At 42.1% G+C, this 25,783-nt stretch overlaps 1 protein-coding gene across 1 annotated transcript; it reads left to right on the top strand.

The window, feature by feature from the left end:
• The first annotated feature begins 1,662 nt into the window (after positions 1-1,662).
• Positions 1,663-25,463, top strand: phlpp1 (PH domain and leucine rich repeat protein phosphatase 1). Its single transcript, XM_042513482.1, has 17 exons — positions 1,663-3,626; positions 8,974-9,170; positions 10,678-10,803; positions 10,990-11,138; positions 13,771-13,917; positions 15,124-15,351; positions 15,569-15,771; positions 15,872-15,932; positions 16,036-16,131; positions 18,783-18,938; positions 19,060-19,260; positions 19,512-19,674; positions 21,288-21,418; positions 21,543-21,659; positions 22,248-22,442; positions 22,565-22,802; positions 23,548-25,463. Exons 1-17 carry the CDS (start codon positions 2,018-2,020, stop codon positions 24,730-24,732), a joined length of 5,202 nt encoding a protein of 1,733 aa, XP_042369416.1. The 5' UTR covers positions 1,663-2,017; the 3' UTR covers positions 24,733-25,463.
• Positions 25,464-25,783: the final 320 nt, after the last annotated feature.

The following is a 25,783-nucleotide window of genomic DNA, read 5'->3' as shown; positions in this document are numbered from 1 at the left end:
AAAAAATATACAAATCGTTGGTAAAAATATATGTATTTTTTATGTTTTAAATAAGTTGTACTTCTCAACAGTTCGTACACACAAGCACAGCTGAAACAAACAAATGACAGAACATTAAATGGCTTTTTTTTTTTTTTTTTGATAATCAGACATTTATTTTTCATGTAAAAACATACAGTGGTTCCAGCTTCATGAATAGAAAGATTTGCTGCTTTTCTTTTTAAATATAGTATTTTTTGCTATAGCTGTAACTGTAACTGTAACTGTACTGGAAGTACAGTTTAATCATTATACTTTGGCCACATAGCCTATTTTGCCTAAATAAGATTTTTAGGCTACTGCTTGTTATTTTGTTTTAGTATTGTGTAAGTACTTTTCCTTCAGGAGACTAAAAGATCTGAGTAGTATTTCCTCTTTAAATAATAGCAGTATTACAGTGTAGAAATAGGCCACTCTGTTACAAGTAAAATCCTGCATTCATATTCAAAGTACAACAGTTTTAGCATTAGTAGGCCCTACTCATTATCCAGAATGGCCAACCTCAGAACTATAAATGTCATATTATTGGATTATAACTACTAATTATTGCATAAATTGTTCATTATTTTAATGGTGCCGCTTGTTAAGGTGGAGCTAGTTCAGACTACTTTATTAGCCGAGTAATATTTTGTCATTTTGTTATCTGCAAAGTGACTTAAGCTATCAAATAAATATAATGTAGCTCCCTTAACCCTTTGAAACATTTTCTTGTGCTGCATTTAGATGCCTTTTTTAAATTTAGTTATAAAAAAGGGACGGTGGTTAGTAATATATATATATATATATATATATATATATATATATATATATATATATATATATATATATATATATATATATATATATATATTTAAAAAAAAAACAAAACTAGGAATAATATCCAGAAAACTATATTTATTAATTGCTTAATTGCTATGATATTAGAATTAATAAATATGTGGATCTTATGTAACATGAAAGAAGAATTAAAACTTATTTGTATGAAGAGTTTTCATCATCCTTTTGGGGTAATTTTTTCTTTTTCTTTTTTTTAGGTTTCTGTTTTTGCTTATTTTCAGGTCATTTTTTGTAGTAACTTTTTTCACTGACTTTTTCTATTTTTTTGGGCCATGTCTTGTTAACTATAAACTATCTATAAATATCAAAATTACATATTTAAATTCATGTTACAAAATTATCATAATTTTAAGCACATTTTCCAGGGTATTTCTCTTATCCTGAACCTTATCTTTCTTCTTTTTACTCAATTTCCGTTAATTGGGTTGTACATTTTACTAATTTCTTGCTAATTTTGGGGTCATTTATTCGTTGCTTATTGTCTTCTTCCATGTTGCCCAGGTTTCAAAGGGTTAATTACACTTCACCACCGGGATCTGAGTGATTCCACCATGACAGGCTAATACTGTCACCTTACTACCAAATACGATGAATTTACCGTCGGTTTTCTTGCTCTCTGAACCAAATAATAAACACCGGGGGAATTCGCCCTTTCCTGGTTGTCTTAACCACGTTGAGAAGTCCCCCCACACCCCGTCGATGTACACACCTACACAAATTCCGAGCTTTCGGGAGCACCTGAAGGCGTCATAATTCATATCCAATGAGACCCCGCCCTGTCCACCGTGTCCTGCTGACCGTCACTCTCATCTGTCTGTACAGTTGCTGTCGCGCCTTCTCGCGCTAGCCTCCATGGCGACCAACTAGAAAAAGAAGCGTTTTGTCATCTCGACCAGCCAGTTAGCTCCTGTAAACGAGCTAACGGGCGTGTTACGAAATGGGATGATGTAGCGGGGCAACTCCTTGGACGAACCGCGCAATACTTTAGCATGCTAAGCTAACGCGGAGCCGTGTTCAACATTTGCCAGGAGAAACCAGCCAGCGACCAGAGCGAGCTAACGGCTGTAAGCTAACGGAGGCTAGCATTCACCTGCAGGCTGTTCTTGCTAACTAACTGGCGCCGCCGCTGCTAGCTAACAGGATGGAAAGTGTGAAAGAAAACGACTCTGGGGCGGCTTCAACTTCATCAACACCGCAGGGGGTACTCGAGTCTGGCAGTGACAGTAATACCGTCAAGCCAAGTGGATTACCACCGCTGTCTGCGGGGAAGAGACCCTCAATCGGGGAGGATGACGGTGGAGGCGCAGAGGCGAAACTCTTCGGGAAGGGACTCGCAGCCACCTCCCTTCTCCAGATTGCGATAAGGAACGGGATCTATCAAAACCAAGTTGCCAACGCTATCGGCGGCGCGGCCAAAAATATGAACATTCCCGCCGTGAAAACAGCCAACATTTACAGCCTGACATCGGTCAACAGCACTACTTCTGTCAACTCTTTGCTGAGCAGGAGACGACAGAGACACAAGAGGAATCTCTCGCTGGGGGCTCCGCCGACCAGCAGCTCCCCCTGCGTGTCCTCTGCTGAGACAGCCAGCCCCGCTCCCTCCGTGTCGCCGCTGAGCACCCTCAGCCTGGATAGAAAGACTTTTCTTCGGCAGAAACAGTCAAAACAGCTCCAGGCCTCGGATAAAACATGGGTGAGATCGGACCTCCGGCGGGGGTGCATTCACGTCCACGACTGGCTCACGCCCTCCTACCCGCGCCCGGTGCTCTGCACAGTGGACACCACTGCCTCAGAGGTAGCCAGTAAGCTGGAAGGGAGCAAAGCTGGGGCTGTGTTGAGAATTAACTACAAAACTGCTGCTGTTGTTGACTTAAAAGATAATTGTAAAGATAGTAATGGGCATGCTGATGAAATCAAATGTCTTAGTGATAGTGTGGATGTCAGAAACCCCAAATCAGAGGAGAATGGACACACAAAACAGTATTATCCTGATACTAAGCTGTCCTCTAACTTGTTGGATGATAAAACTGCAAGTAACTCCTCATCTGAAGTTTATCTGAATGATATTGGGATGGATTTGAACCTGAGTATGGCTGACTGTTATGGAGTCTACTCAGGCTCAGATATGGAGAGCAGCACCTGTGAGGACTTCAGTCCAGGTGGACCCAGAAGCACAGAGCTCCGAGACTCCCTCAGTGAAGGCCAGGGTTTGGGCACAGACTCCTCCATGGTGAGCCCAAACTGTGACAGTGCCACAGAGGGACCTGATCCATTTGAGAGCTCCTCAGATGAAGTAGACCTCACCTCCTCTCCGACACATTCAAGCGGCAACTCTGCCGCAGACCTGCCCACCACAGACCCCTGCAGTGGTTCCAGCCAAGCGACAACCACCCTGGATGACACTGAGGCTGGGGCTGGTGATAATGTGGATTCCCCCAAATTAATCAAACCTCCTTCTAAATGCCCCAGCAGCTCTCAGATTCGGCCCCTGTCCAGCCAAGCATCTGTCCAGCCTGACCCTGAGATCCCAGGGGGGAGCAGAGGATGGCCCGAGCCCATCAATACTAGTCCGACCCCGGCTCTTTTCCTCCAGCTGCATGGTGGAGCAGTGCAGCGGCTGAAAGATGATGAGAGGCCACTTCAGATATTAAATGAGTACCTCACTAATCTGGGGTTTGAAGACCCATGGAGAGTGCAGGGGGAGGGGATGAACCCAGAAATTGGCTGCCTGATTCGCTTCTATTTTGGTGAGTACTTTGTCGAAAATATATAAAAATCCAAATTAAAATTTTTTTTTACAGGTTGTTGATGATTTATTTCTAAAGAAAGATCTGCCAGCATGTACTGTATGTTTTTAAACAATAAGAACATTTCTCTCTTTTCCAATCACACTGTATCTTAGCTGTCAGAGAGCCACTGGCTGCTAGTTACACCATGCCACTTTAGTTGTGCTCGTCCTGTCTCTGCTCAGTCATTGTTCATCCATTCTCAGTGTACCGTGAGCGCTGTCATTGTGTTTGGTCAGTCGGACTGTTAAACAAGTGTATTCAATTGTCCCCATGGGACAATACCCAGTGTTTTGCCTGTAAACCCACCCAACCCTTTCTGTGTGTAGTCCTGTGGGGAGACACATCTGGAGGTAACAGGTGTGCTCTGCTCTTTGGGCACACCAGCCACCAATCATACGGTGTTGTGGGTTCTGTTTCCCTCCTGCTGTTGTTGTTGATGTTGTTGTTATTGATAAAGATCATGTTTTGCTGACAAGCAGAGTAAGAGGATGGAAAACAGCCATGATCTCCTTTGGGATTAGCACAACTGGATATTGTTTTTGACCTTGTTTTTCACACCATGAGTAAAGTGGGTATAAAGAGGCGTGGGGTGATGATGAAGAAAGAAACAGGGAATCATATTTACTAAAATTAATTTTAAGTTCATGTTATCACATTGTCAGTCCTTTTTTAAATATGCTTTAAGTGCCGTTTTTCAGTTTGCTTTTAAGAGCATTCAAGAACACATCTTTCTTTCATTTTTCTTTCTTCATACAACATGAAACACACAATAAAACACACCAGTACTCCACATAAGAGATGGTTCAGATTTTTTGGAGTGTGGTTGTATAAGGTACTTATCAATAGTCAGTGTATTACCTTCAGTAGATGTCAGTTTCCATGCCCCCAGTTTGTAGAATCAGGCTGAAGTCTGACACAGAAGCCAAGCAATCAACTGCTGTGGATGGGGGCCAGCAACAAAATGTATTTTAGCCAACTAAAAAAAGTATCACCTAAAACAAACAATATTAGTTTAAGTGTACACTATTTTTAGAGTATTTTTACTGTTTTACCTTCCTACCAGACAGCCCATTTTGACAGTGAAGCTGTTAACGTGTTCAGTTTCCCATCTATGCCCTTGTCAAAGCCACCAGACTCCACTGACAAAAATAATAATTTTAGCTTGGTGAACACAGGCGCTGCTAGTCTGTCGCTGCAGCGATCAGTCAGTTAGTGTTTTTGTGTGACTTTGGTGAACTGACCAGACTAACCTAAACATGCCAAACATAACCTTAACATGCCAAAGTCACACAAAAAAACAACTGATGGATCAAGGCCATGGCAGAACAGCAGCTCTTGTGTTCAGTGATGTTAAAGAATTGTTTTTCCTCAATGGAGTCTGGCTTTGAAGACAGCAATGCAACAGCTTTATTTTTTTCAGTTGACAATCACTGTCTGATATTAAGATAAAGCAATGAAAATACTATCAATAAAGTGTACACACACAAAAATGTGTTTTGTTGCTGACCCCTCCACAGCATTAAATTGCATAGCCTCCATGTCAGACTCCAGCCTGCTTAACCAAACTGGGGGCGTGCCGACCAACATCTACTGTTTGTAATATACTCTCTATGGATAAGTATCCCATACAACCCCACTTTGAAAAATCTGAACTTTCCCTTTAACCTAGAGATCCACTAAAGAAGTTGTACTACCCTAAAAGAGAGCTGGGCAAATTCCCCTGCCTCCTTCCCCCCACTACACTCTTGGCTCTCACAGTAACATGACAGAGGAACAAAGCATGACGTAGAGTTAGGCCACTGAAAGCAGGGGCCCTTCCAGCTACTGCAGACAAACACGCAGCCGTGAAACAAGCAGTGAGAGGCTGGTGCGACAGGAAAGTGGAAGTGCTGCTGGCATGACGGGGACAATTACAGAGGAGAAGTGGTGTGATGATGAGAAGTGACTTGGCGTTGGCAACATAAGAAATTTCAAGTTAAATTGGAATAATTTACCACAAATCCCTACTTGTTTTGGCTTGTGAGCCTTTTAAAAACAAAGCAAAGTTGGCTCTGGAACCCCTTTTTGACTGATTCATTTATTTCCATACTGTTATTTTAGAGGCCTGGAGAAGTAAAACAATTTTACAAGAAAAAAAATCCTTCACACTGCCCTGTCCTCTTGGAGTGTGTAATTGTTTATAATTTTTGTTGCTGTTCAGAACCACAGGAGTTTGACTCAGCATTATCCCTCTGGTAAAATGCATGCTACCAAATATTCTCTTTCTCTTTTGCTATCTCTCTATTGCGCACACACACACACACACACACATGCACAAACACAGTGCTGACAGTAAGAGAAAAGTGACCTCAGTGGAACTCATATTTCACCTCCTCAGTGTTTCGGATCTCATTGAGACAGTCACAGCAGCAGACTCCTCTTCAGCTCAGAACTGCAGTACCCAGAGGTCACTGCTTTACTCCACAAGGTTAAATACTCCCCCAGCAAACGTGTCAGATACTGGTGCCCAGCACTCACTAAATACCTGCAAGCTATGAAGGCCAGCATCTTATTTTGTCCTCAGAGTGTGGACATCACACAACACCACACCAGCTGCACGGCTCAGTGATGCTGCTGTTTAAGAGCTGAGATTTCAGCCGAAATCCAAAACACTGCTTCCAGCAGAGTCTTGTAACCGCTGGACTGCTGGACTTTCGGTGCATGTAGGGACACCGGGCTTGTCAGGGACAAGATGCATCAAAAAGTTTTGTCGAACAGGAAATTGCTTTCGGCTGCTTGATGAGAGACAGGATGTTCCCCAGTCAGAGAAATGGCCGGACGGAAAAGGGCATGTATGAGTGTGTATATTAACACACTATGTCACGCCTGCACCGCCCAGGAAAGGGTGGACCCCCACAATTCACAGAGCACATTATTGTTTAGTTTAAAATGGGCTGTGTTTGAACGAACATTGATCAGCTCCATCAGTACGTTTATGTCACACGTATTCAATCGTTAGCCTCATGCATTTCTCATAAAAGACACCACAACTGATATTGAACATTAATAATGTATGAAAATGTAGAACTGTATTGAGACTTTTTATGAATATGATCAGACTTGTTGGTGTTTATAACCACCAGATCTAAGTTTATCATGAATTGTTCTGCCTCATATCTTTATTTATATTAACTGACATCATCAGCGTCTGTACTGTCAGGACTCCCTGTTCCTGCTGGAACCAAGGATACATACAGAACTTCAGTTTTTTTATGTGGGCAGATCCTTCATCTTTGAATTAATTACAAAAAGCTCTGAAATTATGGATGGCAGTCACCCAAAATGATTTTAAACACCAGCAGAGCTGAAACGATTAGTTGATGGACTATTTTGATAATGAATTAGGGCCTAATGGATTCATTTATTTAAGCAAAAATGCCAAATACTTTTATGTCCAGCTTCTCAAATGCCAGGTTTTGCTGCTCTTCTCTGTAACAGTAAATTTGGACTGTTTTGGACTGTTGGTCGCATTAAAGCAGCAACTCAAATATGTAAACTTGGGGCTTTTTACAATCATAGTGAGTGTGTTTTACATTTTCTTACAATTAACTATCAAACTGATGAATTGATTAATGGAGAAAATAATCAGCAGAATATTCACTAAACAAAATAATCTTTATTTGTATGAGTTGTTGGAGTTGGGGGAAAATTGATACAGCATAGTATTGCAATATTTTATGTAGCAATATCGTATCAATTCACACACACCACGTATAACTTTTTTTATTATATAAATTATTAATTTTACTAATACAAAGTAAAGTTTTGGCAGCATACTAGAAAAATAAATCTATTGCTTTTTCAGTCCATTAGGTACAGTTTGCTATGATATACTGTAAGTGATTGAACTGAGATAAACAGACTGAAAACTTTGTCGTATATGATTAAACAAATGTTAACAAAGTTTTCCTTTGGTGACGGAATTTGTAGTTGAAAAAAGGTAATGACCAGAATATAAGTATGCAATACTAAACAATATTATTCTATTCAATATTGTATTGTGACTTAAAAATTGCGATAATATCATATCATGAGACCTCTGGTGATTCCCATCCCTAATGAGTTGTAGACATTTTAAAGACCTTAATAATAATAAAATAACTTTTTTTGTATAGCGTTGTTTTTAAACCAAAGTTACTAAGTACTTCACAAAACCAAACCATACATTACAAGAGCTGGACGGTGCAGTAGATATAACAAATATATTTTTCTGGAAACTGTGCGCTTTAATGACTCGCTTTTTTCCTGACTTTTCTGTGTGGTAGCGATATCTTTAGATCCCAGTGAATAAAGCAATGAAATCCAGGTGGTTTGGGCTTTGGTTGCTTTTTCTGAAAATTAACTTTGCAGGATGTAAGCATGTTTTTCCACAAGTCTTTTTTTTTTTTTTTTTACAAAAAATCACAATTTCTCAAATATTAAATGTTCAAACAGATACAGCTGTATGGTAACTTTGCCTAAATAAAATAGAATCCAAAACGTTCAAAATTCAGATTTAGATCTGGAGCTCTCTGAATTCTCGGCATCTGACCAAGCGTTCAGTGTCTGCTCTCTGTACTTGTAGCGTTGACGCTGGATAGCCAGCCCTCAGGAGCTGGTAAGTCCCAGTAAAACCTAAGTGACGCTTTGTGTAAGTCACTGGAGGAGGCGTCCGGGAGGATCAAGGTGCTGGTGTTATAAGACGTTACATAACAAGCTAATCTGATTTCAGGCCTCTCAGTGGCTCACACTCTTCATGTGTCTCCCTTTCTCCTGTTCTCCGCTGTGTGATCACTAGAGCTGAGAATGAAAAGCACCGACCGGAAAACCCAGTTTTATAAGACACTGTACATCATCAGTCTGTTATAGTTTGTTTCACTGTGTCTAAACACGCAAGGCGATGAAGGGGAACACCCCGCCTGGCGTTTCAGGCCAATCTCCCGCTCTGCCCTGCGACGGTAGCTGAACTGTGGCTGCTTTTTGTGTCAGCAAGGGGTTAATGTAACAAATCACGCCTGAGTGACTGCTCGCTCTCGCGGCCTGCACGCTATTAGCTACAATTCACTTACATAACCACATAGCTCTCAGTCACTCTACACTTTCTGAACGAGACATCCAGTGTGAGCGAGTTCATTCACAAAATCCCAGACAGCTAAAAATAACATCTTCTATTGTGCAAAAAGGCCATTATGAAACATAAAAATCAGTGTCTATGATGAGAGCTCCACTAATGATCATCAGCCGTCTCATTCAGTCTCATGTAACAAGGTTCTTTCTCTCTCTTCAGGCAAGCCCCGGAGTGTGGGTGGCTCTGAGCGAGTGCAGCTTTCTGGGGTGTTCAACGTGCGGAAAGGGAAGCTGGCACTGCCGGTGAACCGCTGGTCGAAGCGTCAGGTCACACTGAGTGGAACCTGCCTCATTGTCTCCTCTGTGAAACACGCCCACACTGGCAAGATGCACATCCTCCCTCTCATAGGTGGAAAGGTACTTTCTCAAGTGTGTTCATGTCTTTTATTTGTTTGATTAGTTTCCTGGCTTGGTACCTGTTTATCAGCCGGTTGGTGTGTCCACATGGAATCTGGCAGACGGCAAACCGTATGTCATTTCAGTGAACAAGAGCAGGACGGTAAAATTAGGCGAGGTCGGCAGAAGATACCAGCAACAGCCACGGTAGACAGCATTGCCGTCCTAAGTTGAAAAATGTTTTAACTTTTTGCCATCCTCTCTCTTTTGTCATATGAATTTACCAGACTGTTTTAGCTGTTCTGTGATTTGCCTTTACCCATTTATGCTGCATTTCACACCAGATGTGAAACAGCATAAGCGTGCCTTCTTTATCTTATTGTTATTATTATTATAGCTACAGTATCGCCGAGTGGCTGTTGAAGTGTCACTCAAACATGACCGTACCGTAACGTAGTCACAGGGTCTGCGTTTCTGCTATTTTCCACAAAGCACCTCGACTGAACATCAACTAAAATTTGTATTTGGTCATAAAAATTTTGACACTCATGATCAATGTCTGAGCTCCATTTTAACATCTCATTTTGCCGCCCTGTTGCTTCCCTGTGTGCACTGCAGTTTACATAAAGCTAGCACAGGGTCAGCTAACTAAGCTAAATAATGCAGTGCGGCAGCTAAAAACAAACCATTGAGCAGCTGACTCTTTACTGCATGATTAGAGCGCTGAAAAAAGTTGAAGTCAGTTCAACTTTTGTTTGTAGAGCATCACTTTTGTCGGCAGCAACAAGTGTAGCGCATCTCTTTGCAGCATCATGTCATAGCTTCCATTGAAAATGAAATGTAGCCTGTTGCTGTGTTGCTCGTAGCATGAACGCAACATCTGTCATTATATCCACATTACTGATGATTATTCATCAAAAATCTCAATGTGTAAATTAACCCTATAATATTGTTGCAGTATAGTCTTTATGTATTTCATCAAAAAATACTACTGCTGTACCATCACACGTGTATGGCAAGTCAGAACAGAAATGCTTAGTTTTGGGAGGGACTGAAATGAATTTGTAGAGTGCATCTTTATCCTAAAATAAAAGGCGTCGCACAACTCTATAGTAATGTATAGGCCACATTGCTGTTTAGTGGAGACCACAGAATCCCTGGACACCACTCCAGTGAAGACTAGATACAAGTAGCTGAATATTTTTGATGAACAAAACATGGTATATTTAGAAGAACTGGGCAACGTGTTTTAATTTAGGATATTTTTAATCGAATCTCACACTCATCTGCACCTCAGTGTGTGTGTGTGTGTGTGTGCATTGTCAAAGATTGAATAACTTTAACCACCTCAAAAACTTGCCTTATGCCATTTGCAAAAGAGATAAAAACAAGAATTTTTGTATCATTAAATATTTTGGGGAAAGACAGAGGGTCAGAGATGGAGAAGATGACATATTTTTGAAACCTCAGTCATTTATTGGTTTTAAGAAAAGATGCCAAAGAAGCTACCACATGTTTTATGCTGCAGGTGGAGGAGGTAAGGAGACACAGCCACTGCCTGGCTTTCAGCTCAGCTGGTCCTCAGAGTCAGACCTACTACATCAGCTACGACTCCTACACAGAGCACCTCCGCTGGCACCGGACGGCTTCAAAGGTACTTGAAGTGTAATTTGCATGTATCTGTGTCCACAGTTACACTGTTTGCTTCTGTAATCAGATTTTATTGGCACATAAATTCAAGTTTGATTCATCTTGATGATGATGGTGGGATTTTACATGTCTCAACTGCCTCTTGTGGTTGCTCATCATGCTGTCCTGTCGTTCCTCTCCTCTTTGTCAGATTGCGTCCCAGAGGATAAACTCGGTCGACCTGTCCTGCTGCAGCCTGGAGGAGCTGCCCGCTCAGCTCTTTTACAGCCAGGACCTCACACACCTCAATCTCAAAAACAACTTCATGTCGCTGCACAAAGGTGTTCCAGCACTGACCAGGTGAGTTTCTGTCACCAAACACCATCCTGTGTGTTTTGGAACAATGCAACAGGAGGAGACGATCGTTGAAAAGCGTGTTTTCCTCTTTGTCGTTCCCTCCTCTGGATATCCCTCGGTGTTTTTGCTGTCTTGGGGAGCAAGCATATGGTCTAAAGAGGAAGCAGCTTAGATCAAATTACAGATGACGTGTGTGCGGGCGGCTGTGTGGTTTGGATGATTAAAAGAGACCTACACCGGTGATGAGAGAGCTGACATCCAGCCACCTGACCTCGGGGACCGAGGGCTCGTCCAATTTGTCATTGGTCATAATGTCATTTTCAGTGTAAGAGAATGTCTTTGTGTCTGTGCAGTTATTCACCTTCATCAGTCATCTGCTACAGGATGAGTGCCCCGTCAAAATAGAATAGGTATGCTTCACTAACAACTTTTAACATCAGCATCTGAGCAACATAAGAATGAAATTGGAGCCAGACCTACAAATAAGATGAGCAGTATCTGTCATTTCTACATCTTTATTTTTCACAAATCTTTTGGAAAGAACAGAACCCACAATGCGGAAGTCTGTCTGTCAGTACTTTTTGACTTCCCTACCCTGTTTGTGGCTCTAAACCCCAAGCCAATCGGTTCCTTCCTAAGATGTAAATCCTTAAACATGGGTTATAATTATATACTTTGATTTCAATAGCATATATGCTGGGGACTATTTTCAGCAGCATATTAATACACATTTAACAGTGAGTATTTCTGGCAGCAGGACAAAGTATGTGGAGTAAGTATTTGTTTGTAGGATCAGTTTGTTGTTTTTTTGTTTTTTTTTTATTGTAGACCAAGAGGAGTGTTGTTTAAAAAGGCACTAAATCCCGAAACCGCTTTCTTGCAGTCGAAAGGCAGTATAAATGGGTATTTAGTAGTGTTGTTGATTAATCCAGGTCCAACTGTTGACATGTGACAAGTATTAAAACTTTACATATTGTGTAGGGTTCAACCGATATTGGTTTTTCAGGGCCGATACGGATACAGGTTATTAGTAGATAATGAGACCAATAACCAATATCTGGAACAAATTTGCATTTATAATAAAAATAAAAATCTCTCTATCAAGATTAAGAATTTGGAATGTAACAAACTTCAACACAAGACTTTGTTTAAATTCCTTAAGCAAATGTTTTGATTAAAACTGAAACTTTCAACATCAGATACAGCAAGTTCCCAGCAACTTTTTTACAAAGTCAAGTGAGAATTTAAACAAAAAATGAATAAATAAAAAGAACGAGGTTTTACAAAGGAAGGGTTCCTCCCATGCTGATACTTTCTTTGCACTTTTTAATTAATTAGTTTCATCAGTGATTATTAAAATAAAATACTGATACAGTAATCGACAAAATGCCAAATATCGGTCTGGTTTAACAGCCTTGTGGCTGAAGTAAAAATCCTTTACTGAAAAGCTGTGTGTCCCTTACTTGTGCAAAATTGAATTTAAAGTAGTAGTGTGTAAGATTTAGTTACATCTCGTGGTGAGGCTGAAAACCCTTCCCCTCATTCTTCTCTATAGTGCCTCTCAGGTAATGAAAATGCAAAACTTCCTTTTTAGAGTAAGTGTTAGGTTTGTCCGCTCTGGGCTGCAGTACAAACATGGCGGTGGTACTGCCGATAGACCTTTATAAATTCTACACACTTTTCCTTCAGTAGCACAAGACTTGATACAGACTGACACTTAATTACTGGACGCTCGTGAACTCCTGTTTGCGTTTCCACGTAATATTAATCATTTTTAGATAAAGTCCAGTATTGTTGTCCAAACACAATGTATATACACAGGTGTGGTTGCCGAGATAATTACAAGATGAGCATCATTTATGTGAGTATCAAGCTTTGTATTTCATTAAACTGATATGTTATTTGCCCCAAAGAAGCAATGCAATGTTTGTCATGTCTCAATCATGTTTTTTCATCCTTTTTGCTTCTGCTGAAATATTCCCCTTACAGCAATTTCTCTCTCCCTCTTACTTTGGCTCCTTTGTAGCTACTCAGAAGAAGATTATGCTGAAGCCGGACATTTACTTGATGATATACTGTGATTATACGCTGCTATTGTTCCTCCGTAAACACACGCTTCCCAGGCAGTGTTTTTGAGGAATGTGTTTTTCCCGTGCCGAGCCTGTGACTTTCCCTCGGAAGGACGTGGGTCCGGCTCAGCCTTTCACCTCGACCCCTCCGTGAACTGGATTAGACTAGCAGGGAAAGCCAGGAGGAACACGCGCACGCACGCGCGTGCACACACACACAAACACACACACACAAACACAGATGTTCCTACCTGAACCCCATGCTGCATTGTTATGGTGAAACCTTTTAGTCGTGTAAACATTTAGCTTTAAATAGCGCGTGTACTGTAAGCATTATGGAGCTGCATCCTTGAGACCTTGCACAGGCTTCCTCTCATAATTTTCCTTGTTTATGAGATGGGCGTTATGTGACTAAAAAAGTTTTTCACAGTGTTAGTTTTTCAATTCAGTAGAAGGCTAAAGTCTGATTATAGCACTGAGAGATTAACATCTTTGTCCTTCTTTGTCTACCCCTTTTCTTCCTGTCCCCTCCCCCTTTCCCCCTCGTTCTCTCTAACTCTCTCTAGGTTTTGTAAACTGAGAAGCCTCAGTCTGTCAAATAACGCTCTGTCAGACTTTCCCCTGGCCTTGTGTGACATCACCTCGCTTACTGAGCTGAACTTGTCTGGGAACCGTCTCTCGGCTCTGCCTGCAGAAGTTGGAACCATGCACAAGTAAGTGTGCAGAAAGAGAAACGATGACCGCTGGGGCTGCTGCTATAATGATAACGGCGCTGATAATGATGATGATAATTTGCCAGATATTTGCCCTAAAGCAGAAAGTATCCTCTGTGACCTGTACTTTGCTGACATCAGATGGGAGCTGTTGTCATTGTGGCTCCATCAATGCAGATTAATCCCTCTCTGTATTAAGTGAACAACTGGCTGTGCACCAGACTTGTGTCCTGACGGTGCAGAGGTTTTGTGCAGGTGATCAGAGTGCAGAGTCATGCTGATGCTATCCCCGCATGACAGGGTATTTGGGGTCAAGCGCTCAGTTATTGTGTGCACCAGCAAACTGTGTGTAGTTACACACTGTTTAGATGTACTGTGATTTTAAACATGTCCCTTTACAGTATTCAACATTTAGACCTCAACTCTGAGTTTCATGGATAATTTTGTTTGTCTCCATGCCAGCGATAGTCGTGGCCAGGGGCATTATGTTTTTGGGTTGTTCGTCTGTTGCACACTTTAGGGAATTTCTTTATATTTGGCACTAATGTCTTCTTGGACCTACAAACTGGGTTTGTAATTAAAGGTCAAGCTCACTGTGACCTTTTGTCAGTGTTGCCAACATGGCAATTTTTCCGATAGATTTAGCAACTTTCAGACCATCTCAGTGATTTTATTTCTAAAAAGCGACAGACAATGTCACCAATATGCAAATGAGCACATGATGTCATCTGGCAACCTGTAGCGATTTTGGAACTAGTTCTGGCTACTGTCATCAGAAAAGAGTTGGAAACATTGCCTTATGTCTGTCTCATTCTTGTGAATGAGATATCTAAAGAAGGCCTTGAGGAAGTTTAGTCAAATTTGGCAAATAACATCCACTTTGACTCAACGATGTTCTGATTGGATTTTGGTGGTCACACGTCAAAGTTTAAGGTCACTGTGATCGCACCTGTCTCATTCTTGTGAGTGTGATATCTCAAGAACACCTTGAAGCTGTGCTGATTGTATATATCTGCTGAGAGGAAGCTTTCTGTGAAGCATCCATGTTTTCAAAGACATGGATTTAAACTGTATGTAAAAGTGCAACTTGACTGGTGGGCTGAAGCAAACAATCACGAGTCGGCTATTCTAGAACAGATTCTAAGAACAGATTAATGTTGAGCACTTTCTGCCGTCCATCATCCTGTGTTCTCTTGTTGTGTTCAGCCTGCAGACTCTTCTCCTGGATGGTAACTTCCTGAGCTGTCTGCCCATGGAGTTGGGCTCTCTGGAGGGCCTGACCTACCTCGGCTTGTCCTTCAACTGTTTCAGCTGCGTCCCCCCTGTCCTAGAGAAGCTCAGAGGCTTGGAGAGACTGTGTCTGGCAGGGAACCAGCTTTCTGTCCTGGATATGGCCGGACTGCAGTGGCTGCCTGCTCGCCACATAGATCTCAGGTAAACATATCCTCAAGGACTTCCGGACATTTTTAGACATAACACAGGAACAATGCAGATCAGAAATCCAACACTTCCCAAGATACTGCGGGGAAAATCTGCTATGTGTTTCTGCATCACTGCCTGTTTTTGTCCTGTGGATTTGGAAATCTTAATCCCAAAGTTCAAAAAGTTCTTTCTACCCTCTTTCCTTATGTTTATTTGCTCTCTTGTACAGACTGAACAGGCTTCAAAAGGTGACAGCGGGAGACTCGGAGCAGCTGGTCCACATAGTCCAGCTGGACCTGAGGGACACTGGGTTACAGGAGCTGGATGTCAGGCCTCTCTGTAGGCTGGAGCTCCTCCGCTGCGACAGGAACACTCTCTCTCTCCTCAGAGTCAGTGGCCACGCCCTCAAGAGCCTGCATGCTGCACACAACGGTACTAACATTTATTATGTGCTATATAAACAGGTTAATGTCTGGCGCTATATATACATCCAGACACAGATTATAAAGAATTATGCATGTTGTGTTTGTAGAGCTGAAGCTGCTGGAGGTGCAGCCGGTGCCAGAGAATCTGACTGTTCTGGATTTGTCCTGGTATGAAGACTCTATGAATACTTAACTGTCCTATTTGCTGTGGAGAAAAGAAGGCTATGTTCTTGTTCTAAGCTGCATGCTGACTGTATTTGTTTTATTAAAGGAACAAGCTGGGATGTGTCCCCGCCTGGGTGTGTGAGAGCAGCAGACTGGAAGTGCTGGACATCAACCATAACTCTGTTACAGAGCTGCCTATACAGTGAGCATCACACAAACACCTGCTGCATGGATACGTTTTTCACAAATACACTGTGTTCTTAAAATACAGACGGAAAGGGAGGTAGCTGCTTGGATGTAATAGTTAACATTTGAATGGGTAATATAGCACAAAATTAAAGATTAAGGTGCTGTGTACAACCCTTAATGGAAAATAGATGGGTGAAAAAAAGATTAGGGAGAAAAAATAAAAAAGATAGGTGAAATAAAAAACTGTGAAGGAAAGAAAAAGATTGGTGAAAAAAACACATTTTGTAGACAAAAATCGCTTGGTGAAAAAAGATGGTAAAAAAAAGGGGTTGATGGGTAAAAAAAAAGTTTAGGGAAAAAAGCAATCAATGAGTGAAAAAAGATAGGGGGAAAACAAACAAGTGACAAAAACGGGGGGGGGGGGTGTTAAAAAAGAGGTGATAATAAAGAGAGAAATAAGATGGGTTAAAAAATGGGAAGAAAAAATAGATGGTTGAAAATATCTGGATGAAATAAACAATAAATACTTTGCGTTTTACCAGAAAAATTGCGTTACTTCGCAAAACATCTGCATTATTCCAGAGTATTCTGAGTCTCTGCACACCTGCTGCAGCAGCACAACATCCAAAGGTCTTGATGAAGGTGAATATAGCTGAGATCAGCAGGTTTGGTGACTACTAAATACACTCAGCCAGTCACGACCATGGTCTCATAACTGTGAAACAGCTGTGCCCCCCTTAAACATGATAAGGAGCTTTGCAAACGGAAAGTTGTACCTCAGGAAAAGTCTGAAGGGTTCAAAGCGTCACGACATGAACACACATAACCACACATCACCACACATCCTCCACACCCAAAGACAGATGGAGTATGATAACAATAATTCTAATGTATCTCGCCTTGGATATGGTCGCATAGTTTAGTTACCAATGTTACACACCAGTGTTTGCAATGCAGTGTCTTTCAATGATAAAACATGAGACTTAAGTTTGTGAAAAAAAGAAGAATGGGAAAGATGAGCCCTGGTAATGAGATGTCTCCATAAAAAAGCAGAATTGTGAGCTCTAACTGACCAGTTTGATGTGTGTAGAGCTGTCAGGCAATTTAATGAAAATAAAGCACATGAAACGGCCGTGTGTCAGTCAGAATAACGCCCATACCCTCAAACATGATTACTAAACTATGTGACCGTGTATGAGGTGAGATACACTACAATTATCGCTGTCAAACTCCATCTGTCTTTGGATACACAGTTGTGGTGATGTGCATTCATGTTGATGCTCTGAACCATTAAGTCATTTCCTGAGATAGGCTCAAATTTTGAGTTTGTGAAGTTTGTTATCACGTTTAAAGGTGGCACAGCTGTTTAAGAGCTATGAGATGAATTATGTGACTTGCTGATAGAGTATGTAATAATAACCACACCCCCTGATCTAGGCAATTTTGACATTCACCAAGCTCTCTGCATGTTGTGCTGCTGCAGGGAGTGTGCAGGGAGACCCAACATTTCTCGGCACAACGCAAAAGTTCATCAGGAGACAACCGAAGAATATATCTTTTCTTCACCCATCTATTTTTCTCTCCCACATTGTTTCTTTTTTTTTTTACCTGTCTAGTTTTCCCCCATGATCTTTTAGAGGCTTTGTAGCATTTAGAATATTATTATAGCAGCAAAAAATGTTCATCTGCAAAGATAAAGTGGAGTAATGGCATCCTGAGCAAAAAATGAAGTCACGCTCTCTCTCTCTCTCTGTGTTTGAGCGTCTTTGTTCTGCCTGCTGGCTTGTCTGGCTGTGTGTGCATGTTACTGCATTTTCCCTCATCATGTTCTGCCTAGCCCAAAACATGCTAAGGGAAAAAAAATTACATCCTGCTAGCTAGCAAACTGCTGTCACACTGCTGACATTGTGTTAGCCTCCTCCTTAATTTCAAAGAGGTTACTGCGTTGGTAAAGTTTTAGTACTGATGGAGGGGAGTGAGACGGGAAAAAACATGTGCTTCTCCAGCAGCAAAGTTTAACTTAACCACACTTCAACAGCAACACGCGGCAATGTTAAGCAGAAACAATTGAATTCAATTCAATTAAAAAAACAGGAGAACAAAAAAGAAGACACTTTATAAAAAATATATAATTTATTAATCAAAAGGGAAAGTTTTAATGTGAAACATTGTTTTAAGAGGCAGGATCATTTTAGAGTAGTCTGACTTACAATAGGCTAAAAACACTATACACATAGATATTTTAACTCTAAATATGTATATTATTCCAAAAAAACTCATCTGTACCTGTGGCAACACGCCCACTCCAGTGCAGTGCTATTTTCAGTATGTGTACAGCCTCTGGCAGCAACTAAAAACATGTACTGTTGCCATCAAAGACAATTTGATCTTTGCTATAGATGACTGTAGTCCAACTACTTCTACTCTATAAGAGGCACAAAATGTAATTTCAACTCAAGGTCAAGCATTTCTTTCAGTCTTCATCTAGGCAGCCATGATTCTCAAGTAACATCAACTCATTGTTCCTTAGTGGAAGATTGGGCCATTATGACATATTAACACATGAAATAGTCCTCTGTGTCCTCATCGGGGTAAAACAGAGTTCACTCTGACAGATTACACACAGAGAGGCTGAGCTGGCTGTGTTGTCTCTGTGTTGTGTAGGCTGCTGTCCAGTGGGAGCCTGAGAAAACTGCTGGCAGGCTGGAACCAAGTGTGCCGGCTGGCTGAGAGGCTGGAGAGGTCACAGCTCGAGGTCCTGGACCTCCAACACAACCATCTGACTGAGCTCCCACACAACCTGTTCATCAAAGCACAGAGGTACACACTACAACACAATATCCTTCCACTCGCTTTGGTTTTCTTTGCACATTTGTGCCCTCATCTTTCTTTCATTTGTTCAAGTACTAAGTTTGTATTCTCTCCTGGGATTTCATCACAGCTTGAGATACTTAAATGCATCTGCAAATAAGCTGGAGAACCTCCCAGCAGCCAGCCTATCAGAGGACAGCTTCAGCAGCCTGGAGGAGCTCTATGTCACCAATAACAGCCTGACAGACAAGTGCGTCCCTCTGCTGACTGGACATGGACACCTCAGGGTGCTTCACCTCGCCTACAACCAGCTGCAGACCTTTACTGCCAGGTAAAATACAGAATTGCACGTGAACTGTGCTCACTAAAGAGTAAATCCAAACTATAGTCAAGTGGCTGATTCATACCTTGAATTTTGCTGCATTGAAGGACAAAAAAAAAACCAGAAACATAAAAAAATCACAGCCTTGGGTCAGAGTCAGGTTTAAGCCACAAGCGAGATGAGTTTGATAAATGTGGTTCCCTAAAAATAAAGTTTGCAGTGGCAGTGTCCCAAAATAACAGTACCTCTGCCTCCTGCAGTAAACTGGCACGACTGGAGCAGCTGGAGGAGCTGGACCTAAGCGGCAACAGACTGAGGGCCGTGCCCACCACCATCCTCAGCTGTCAGCGTATGCACACACTCTCCGCCCACTCCAACTGCATCAACGCGTTCCCTGAGGTGCTCCAGCTGCCTGAGATCAAGGTTAGTCTGCTAGACGCAGGTATTTTGGGCTCTGTTTCCTTTCATTCATTTAGCTGTTCTTTCTTCTTGACACACAAAACAACCACATGCACTCCTTTTCACAGAAGCAGAATTTGCTTTTGTCCTAGTTAGATACCTTGTGGAATTAGTTTGGGAAATAAAGGATGAAAGTCAGCATTATTCTACTGAGATGACAGAAAGCATGCTCCTTCTGTCCCTCTTTATCTCGCTTTCTGTCTGCCTACCTCTGTGTTCATCGTTATTGGGTTGGGCCAGATCAGGAAATCCTTTGTAATCTCCTCGTAACTCTCTAATCTCTGCCTACCCAAATGACGGTTCCATTCTCCTGTCTGTGCAGGAGTGTGTGTAAAATAAGGGTGGCCTCGTAAACCACTCAGACATGCATCATGATTCTGTATCAGTGCACAAAACGCCTGTCAGAATTTTGAAAAGCTTCTTTGTGAGCTAGTCCTCTGAGCTTTTATGTCAAACAAAACCTCTGAGAAAGGGAAATCAAAAGGTCTGATGCAAATATGTAGTCATGCTTGAATTAAAATCAAATTTATTAACAAGTTAAAATGACCTTTGGTCTCTCTATCTGTGCTTGGTGCTCAAGGCCAATTTTGTCAGCTGTTGTTTTATTTAGTCTAGTCCTGTGTTAAATGTCCTTGCTAGTTTTCGTCATACTTAGCAAATCTCAACCTGTTTTTTTTTTAGTTTTAGTTGACTTAAAGCCTGGTTTTTTTAGTTTCATTTTAGTCAAAAAAAGCTGAACTTTTTGGCATAGTTTAAGTGAATGAAAACTGTAGACTGTTGATATTGTCTCCTTTTTTGTCAGTCAAAATATAGAGATTTAAGTAAATTTTTGTTGTTGTTTAAACCCCATCTTAGTCTCTCTTTTTCTTTCTTTAACAAAATTTAATGTAGATACACATAGTCAGAGTAAGTGTTTAATGATGTTCATCTCGTCATCGTCACATCTTGGTCATGGAAGAAAAATTGCTAAGTCCCTTCCCCACTGCACAAAAAAAACCCCATCAGCTAACATGGTTTTATAATGTAGTGGGAAAGGTAACAATCGGCATCCACTCTCAGGTCAGATGACTCTGCAGTAGTCATGGGTATTTATCAGTGCCGACTACAATCAGCTTCATTGCTAATACAACACCCTAGTGACTGCGCTAATTTTAGCCTCTTTGTCGGTGAGATACAGTGATAGGACATCACAAATTACCGTTCGTCTCTGCCCAAGCAGTGCTAGAACTTGCAACTAGAATCTTTCCAAATTTAATTTTGACCAAGTTTTAGAGAGAAACTGAATAAGTAAGAGAAATGAAAAAGAAGTACATTTTACCGTAACATTTTTACTGGCCTCCATGCTGCTTACTAACTTGTGTTCTGGTCTGTATTTGGTGTTGAATGAAACACACACACACAGAAAGGAATACTTGTCTGCTTCAGAGCTGTGTACACAGCTCTGGTGTACTGGCAATCTATTGCCGATATTTAGTTTTTTTTTCCATGTTTCAAAGAACCCTGCGTACACGCTCTGATTTTGGTGGAAAAGTGATATCAGTGTTGGTTAATGAAATGCACTGGTTGTGCTTTCGCAGTGTGTCGACTTGAGCTGCAATGAGCTGACTGAGGTGACTCTGCCAGAGACTCTTCCTCCGAAGCTTCAGGAGCTGGACCTGACCGGGAATCCTCGCCTCAACCTGGACCACAAGAGCCTGGAGCTCCTCAAGTATGAACCTCAAAGATCCTGCAGTGATGATAATGACAGTAATAAACAGTCTGTGGAAAATATATGTGCTATTGACTCATGAAACCAACTGGCTAACCCTTTTTTCTTTTCCTCCTCTCTGCAGTAATATCAAATGTTTCAGGGTGGATCCATCTCCTTCAGCTCCATGTGTGAGTGAGAGCCACGGGGCCCCTGCAGTGTGGAGCCACGGCTACACGGAGGCCTCTGGAGTCAAAAACAAGTCAGTCCTCCTCCCTCTTTTTCTGTTTTATTCATCTGAATTAATGTCATTTATGGATCTCTTAAAGTCTATAAAAATATAATTAAGAAAGTGAGTAAAATTTCTTTTGATTATTAAACACATTTCCAAACCACAGGTGCATCATGCTTTCAGAAAATTTCACAAAAAAACGTAATAGTAATGAGAAACAGAATTTTTATAAAAGCATAAAAAACCAACTTTAAAATAAATTAAAGAAATGCCAGTCTACACAAATATACATTTTCTAAATTATTCAAAACACCAACTCAGCTGATCTGGCTGCTTACTGTTGAATATTACATGCTTATTGTTGTTATAGCAAGTTTTCTGCCTGGACAGCAAAGATTTAAACACTTTTTGTCAGCAGATCTGTTTTGGTGCAGATGTGACTGATGAAACTGTGGTTAATAAAATGCTTTTGTCTTTAACCGTGAACATTATGCAGGATCTCGATCAATTGTCCCTGGAGGATATGGAGTTTGATGTTTGATGTTTTTCTAAATTTCTTGTCAGAATTGTCATTACACTGAGATCGCTTGTTGATGTTGTTGTTGTTGTTGTCCTCAGGCTGTGTGTGGCTGCTCTGGCCCTGGACAGCTTCTGTGGGATTCGTGAAGCTCTGTATGGAGTTTTCGACGGAGACAAAAACGTGGAGGTGCCTTACCTGCTGCAGTGCACCATGGGAGACGTGCTAGCAGAGGAGCTGCACAGAGGCCAGAGGCAGGAAGATTATATGACCAACACTTTCCTCACCATGCAACGGTAAACAAACAGCTCATACGAGTCACAAAGAAGCCAAACAATCACTCCTGAACACTTCCCCAGGCTGCTGCAGCGACTGTTCACACCGGCTCACTCAGTGTTTCCGTGTTGCTCTCCTGCAGGAAACTGGGCACAGCAGGCCAGAGGATGGGCGGCTCTGCAGCACTGTGTCACATCAGACATGATCCGGTGGCTCCTGGCGAGCACGGCGGCTGCTTCACCCTGAAGGCTGCCAACGTGGGCAGGTGCCAGGCTGTTTTGTGCCGCGACGGTAAAGCTATGCAACTGTCCACCACACACACCGTCAAAGAGGAGCCGGAGTACCAGAGGGTCCGGCAGCATAACGCCATCATCACCGAGGTAAAGACAGAGTCATGTTTAGGTGTTGTTGATAGTTGATAGGCTGCAAAATCTATTGTTAAAAAAAAGTTATCGCAATATCAATTTGTGCAAGAATCACATTGTGAAAGACTTTGAGATAGTTGAAAGAGAGTATCAATAGAAAACTGCACGTTGAAAATGTAACTTTTCTACTTTATTGTTTCTAACACTTGAATGTGTTAGAAAAAATTGTATGTTATTTTTTTAATTAACAAGTAGTTTATATTGTAGCAGTAGACCTAAAGCAGCAAAAACGCAAAACTAAGTACACTTAATATGTTTATTTATCCAAAGTAATGTCATTGCTAGATTCAACAACTTTATTGCATGTTTTCCTCATCTTGTGCAGCTCTATTGTAAATTGATTATCTCTGGATTTTGTACTTTTGGTCAATTTGAAGACATTACCTTGATCTCTGAGGAGCTGTGATAACTTTTTTTAATTGTGGGGGGATATTTTCTAGACTACACAACTACAAGTTTAATTTTAAAAGTAATTTGAAATAAATAGATTAAATTAAATTCTGTTAATGAATATATTAGGGTTGAAATTTACAATTATTTTCACTATTTCTGGACATTTTATAGACTTAATTAATAATCCATAAATCAAACAAACAGTTGCCACATTAATCGATTTGTCATTTATGGATGGAGTTTGTGTACATTTGAGGTTTTGTCTGAAAAAAACGACATAACAGCTCTTTGTCCTTGTCCTCTGCAGGATAACAAAGTGAGCGGTGTAACAGACTCCACCAGAATTATGGGTTACTCCTTCCTGTGCCCGTCTGTGACCCCCAGACCCCACGTCTCCACAGTGACTCTCACCCCGCAGGACGAGTTCTTCCTCCTGGGCAGCCGGGGCTTGTGGGACATGTTGTCTCCCAGCGAGGCGGTAGAGGCGGTCAGGAACGTACCAGACGCTCTGGCTGCAGCTAAAAAGCTGGTGACTCTGGCTCAGAGCTACGGCTGCTCCGACAGCCTCAGCGCCGTCGTCGTCCAGCTCAGCATCACAGAAGACTGCTGCTGTTTCTGCGAGCCGCCGCCTCCCCCTCCCAGCCCTGGCCTGGGCGCACACACCAGCACACACCCCTACTCAGCAAGCGGTGACGGCGGCATACCGCTGCCGCCGGCCTCCTCAGGAACAGTGAGCGAGCTGAGCAGCGAGTTCAGTACGTCTGAAATGAGCAGCGAGGTGGGATCGACGGCGTCCTCAGAGGAGCCGCCGCCTCACACCGAGCCCCTGACGTCCCACCTGAACCTGCCAGGGCGAGCCGGCGTGCGGAGACCGGCCTGCGGAGGTGGAAGCTTCCACAGACAGTTCTCCGGCGCTCTGTCTGACAACGGGGTCGACAGCGAGGACGAGGAGCCCATCGCTGGCGTATTCTCTAACGGCAGCCGTGTAGAGGTGGAGGCTGACGTCCACTGTCTGCGCCGCCATGACTGCTCCGCAACCCAAACACACACTCAACCAAGCACAAACATCCCTCCCGCCATCGCTCAGCATCACCAGCCTTCACCTCTTCCCTTCGCCTCCCCGTCTCCTTCCCCTGTCCCTCCTTCCTCTCCCTGCCTCAGCGGGGAGGCTCAGTCAGGGACTCTGGGACGCCGGGCTCGAGCTAACGGCTCCGTCGCCTGCCAAGGAAGGAACCAGGACCTCATAGAGGAGGCGGCTGATGCCCCTGTCAGGAAGCTGGGGGGCTACTTCAATGCTCCTGCCCAGCCGGACCCCGATGACCAGCTCATCATCCCGCCAGAGCTGGAGGAGGAAGTCCGGCAGATCATCCAGCAGCAGCAGCAGCAGCAGCAGCAGCAGCAGCAGCAGCAGCAAGAACAAATTCAAACACACAACCAGCAGCAAGCACACAGCTACCAGAAACCTGCAGACTATTTTGTCACACCCCTTTAACTTCTGCCCAGCTTTTCAGCAGCCAGTTTCAACTTCTTATCTTGGATTTCAGATGGAGAACTGTGAAATCAGGACGGTCGGTCTTGCACGGCTCCCTCCAAAACCCTCAGAGTAATCTGAAGACGCTTCTGGACCAGAGAGACTGTGTTTTGTTACCTACTTTATTTTCTACTGTTAACTCTATGCCCCTTGAAACGCAATGCAATTTTTATAACACTTTATGTTGATTAAATCTTCACATGTAATTGATTTTTACCATATCTTTCATTTGGAGAAGCACTTTGACTGCTTTTAATTAGACTATTGAGTCTGTATGTAAAAATGGTACTTTGAGACATGGACCATTGTGTTTTTGTGTTGTAGCAGGCGTTTCCTGTTTGTTTCGCGGCTGACAGCCTTACATTTGTCGGAGTTAGTAGAGCTGTTAAACTAACTCCTAGGAGTTTAATACTTTAAAGTGACCTAGTCACTAAAGTGTACTAATATTCTCTGAGAGAAAAGATGATTATGTCAAAAGGCTGATATTCCAGGTTCGTGTTCTCGGGGGTGTGCAGAGTTCAGAGTGGTGCTGCAGTGGTGAGTAAATGCTGAACGGGGGCGGGGGGGTCCTACAGTTATTACCAGCTCAATGAATGTTCTCAGAACAGTGTTACAGACTTCTCGATAATGGCAAATCGCACAAGAGAGCTACTTTTGCTATATAATAAATTAAAGTTTTCAGATAACCACAATACATTGACTTTGACTTCTTGTGGAGGGTGGACACTTACAAGTAAAAGATAATCTGTGCAGCCATCTGTTAGACTTTGTCAAGAGCTTTTAAAGGCTTTGTTGTGATGTTGCTATGCTGATAGTTTGGGATTTTTTTGTGACGAGTTACACATTTGCAATTGAAACATCTCTCCCCAGCACAGTGGAGGTCAATGCAATTTTTTTGTTTTTGGTGCTCAAGACACTGAAACATCACATTTGATTTTCTCAAGGCAACGCAAGAAAATCCCAAGATCTGGCTAATCTGGCCTGTTTTTTTCACATATGTAAAAAAGTTGTT

Source organism: Plectropomus leopardus, chromosome 3 (assembly GCF_008729295.1).
Source record: "Plectropomus leopardus isolate mb chromosome 3, YSFRI_Pleo_2.0, whole genome shotgun sequence".
Classification (NCBI taxonomy): domain Eukaryota; kingdom Metazoa; phylum Chordata; class Actinopteri; order Perciformes; family Serranidae; genus Plectropomus; species Plectropomus leopardus.
The sequence above is the reverse complement of the archived record's forward strand: the minus strand, read 5'-3'. Positions and strand labels throughout refer to the sequence as shown.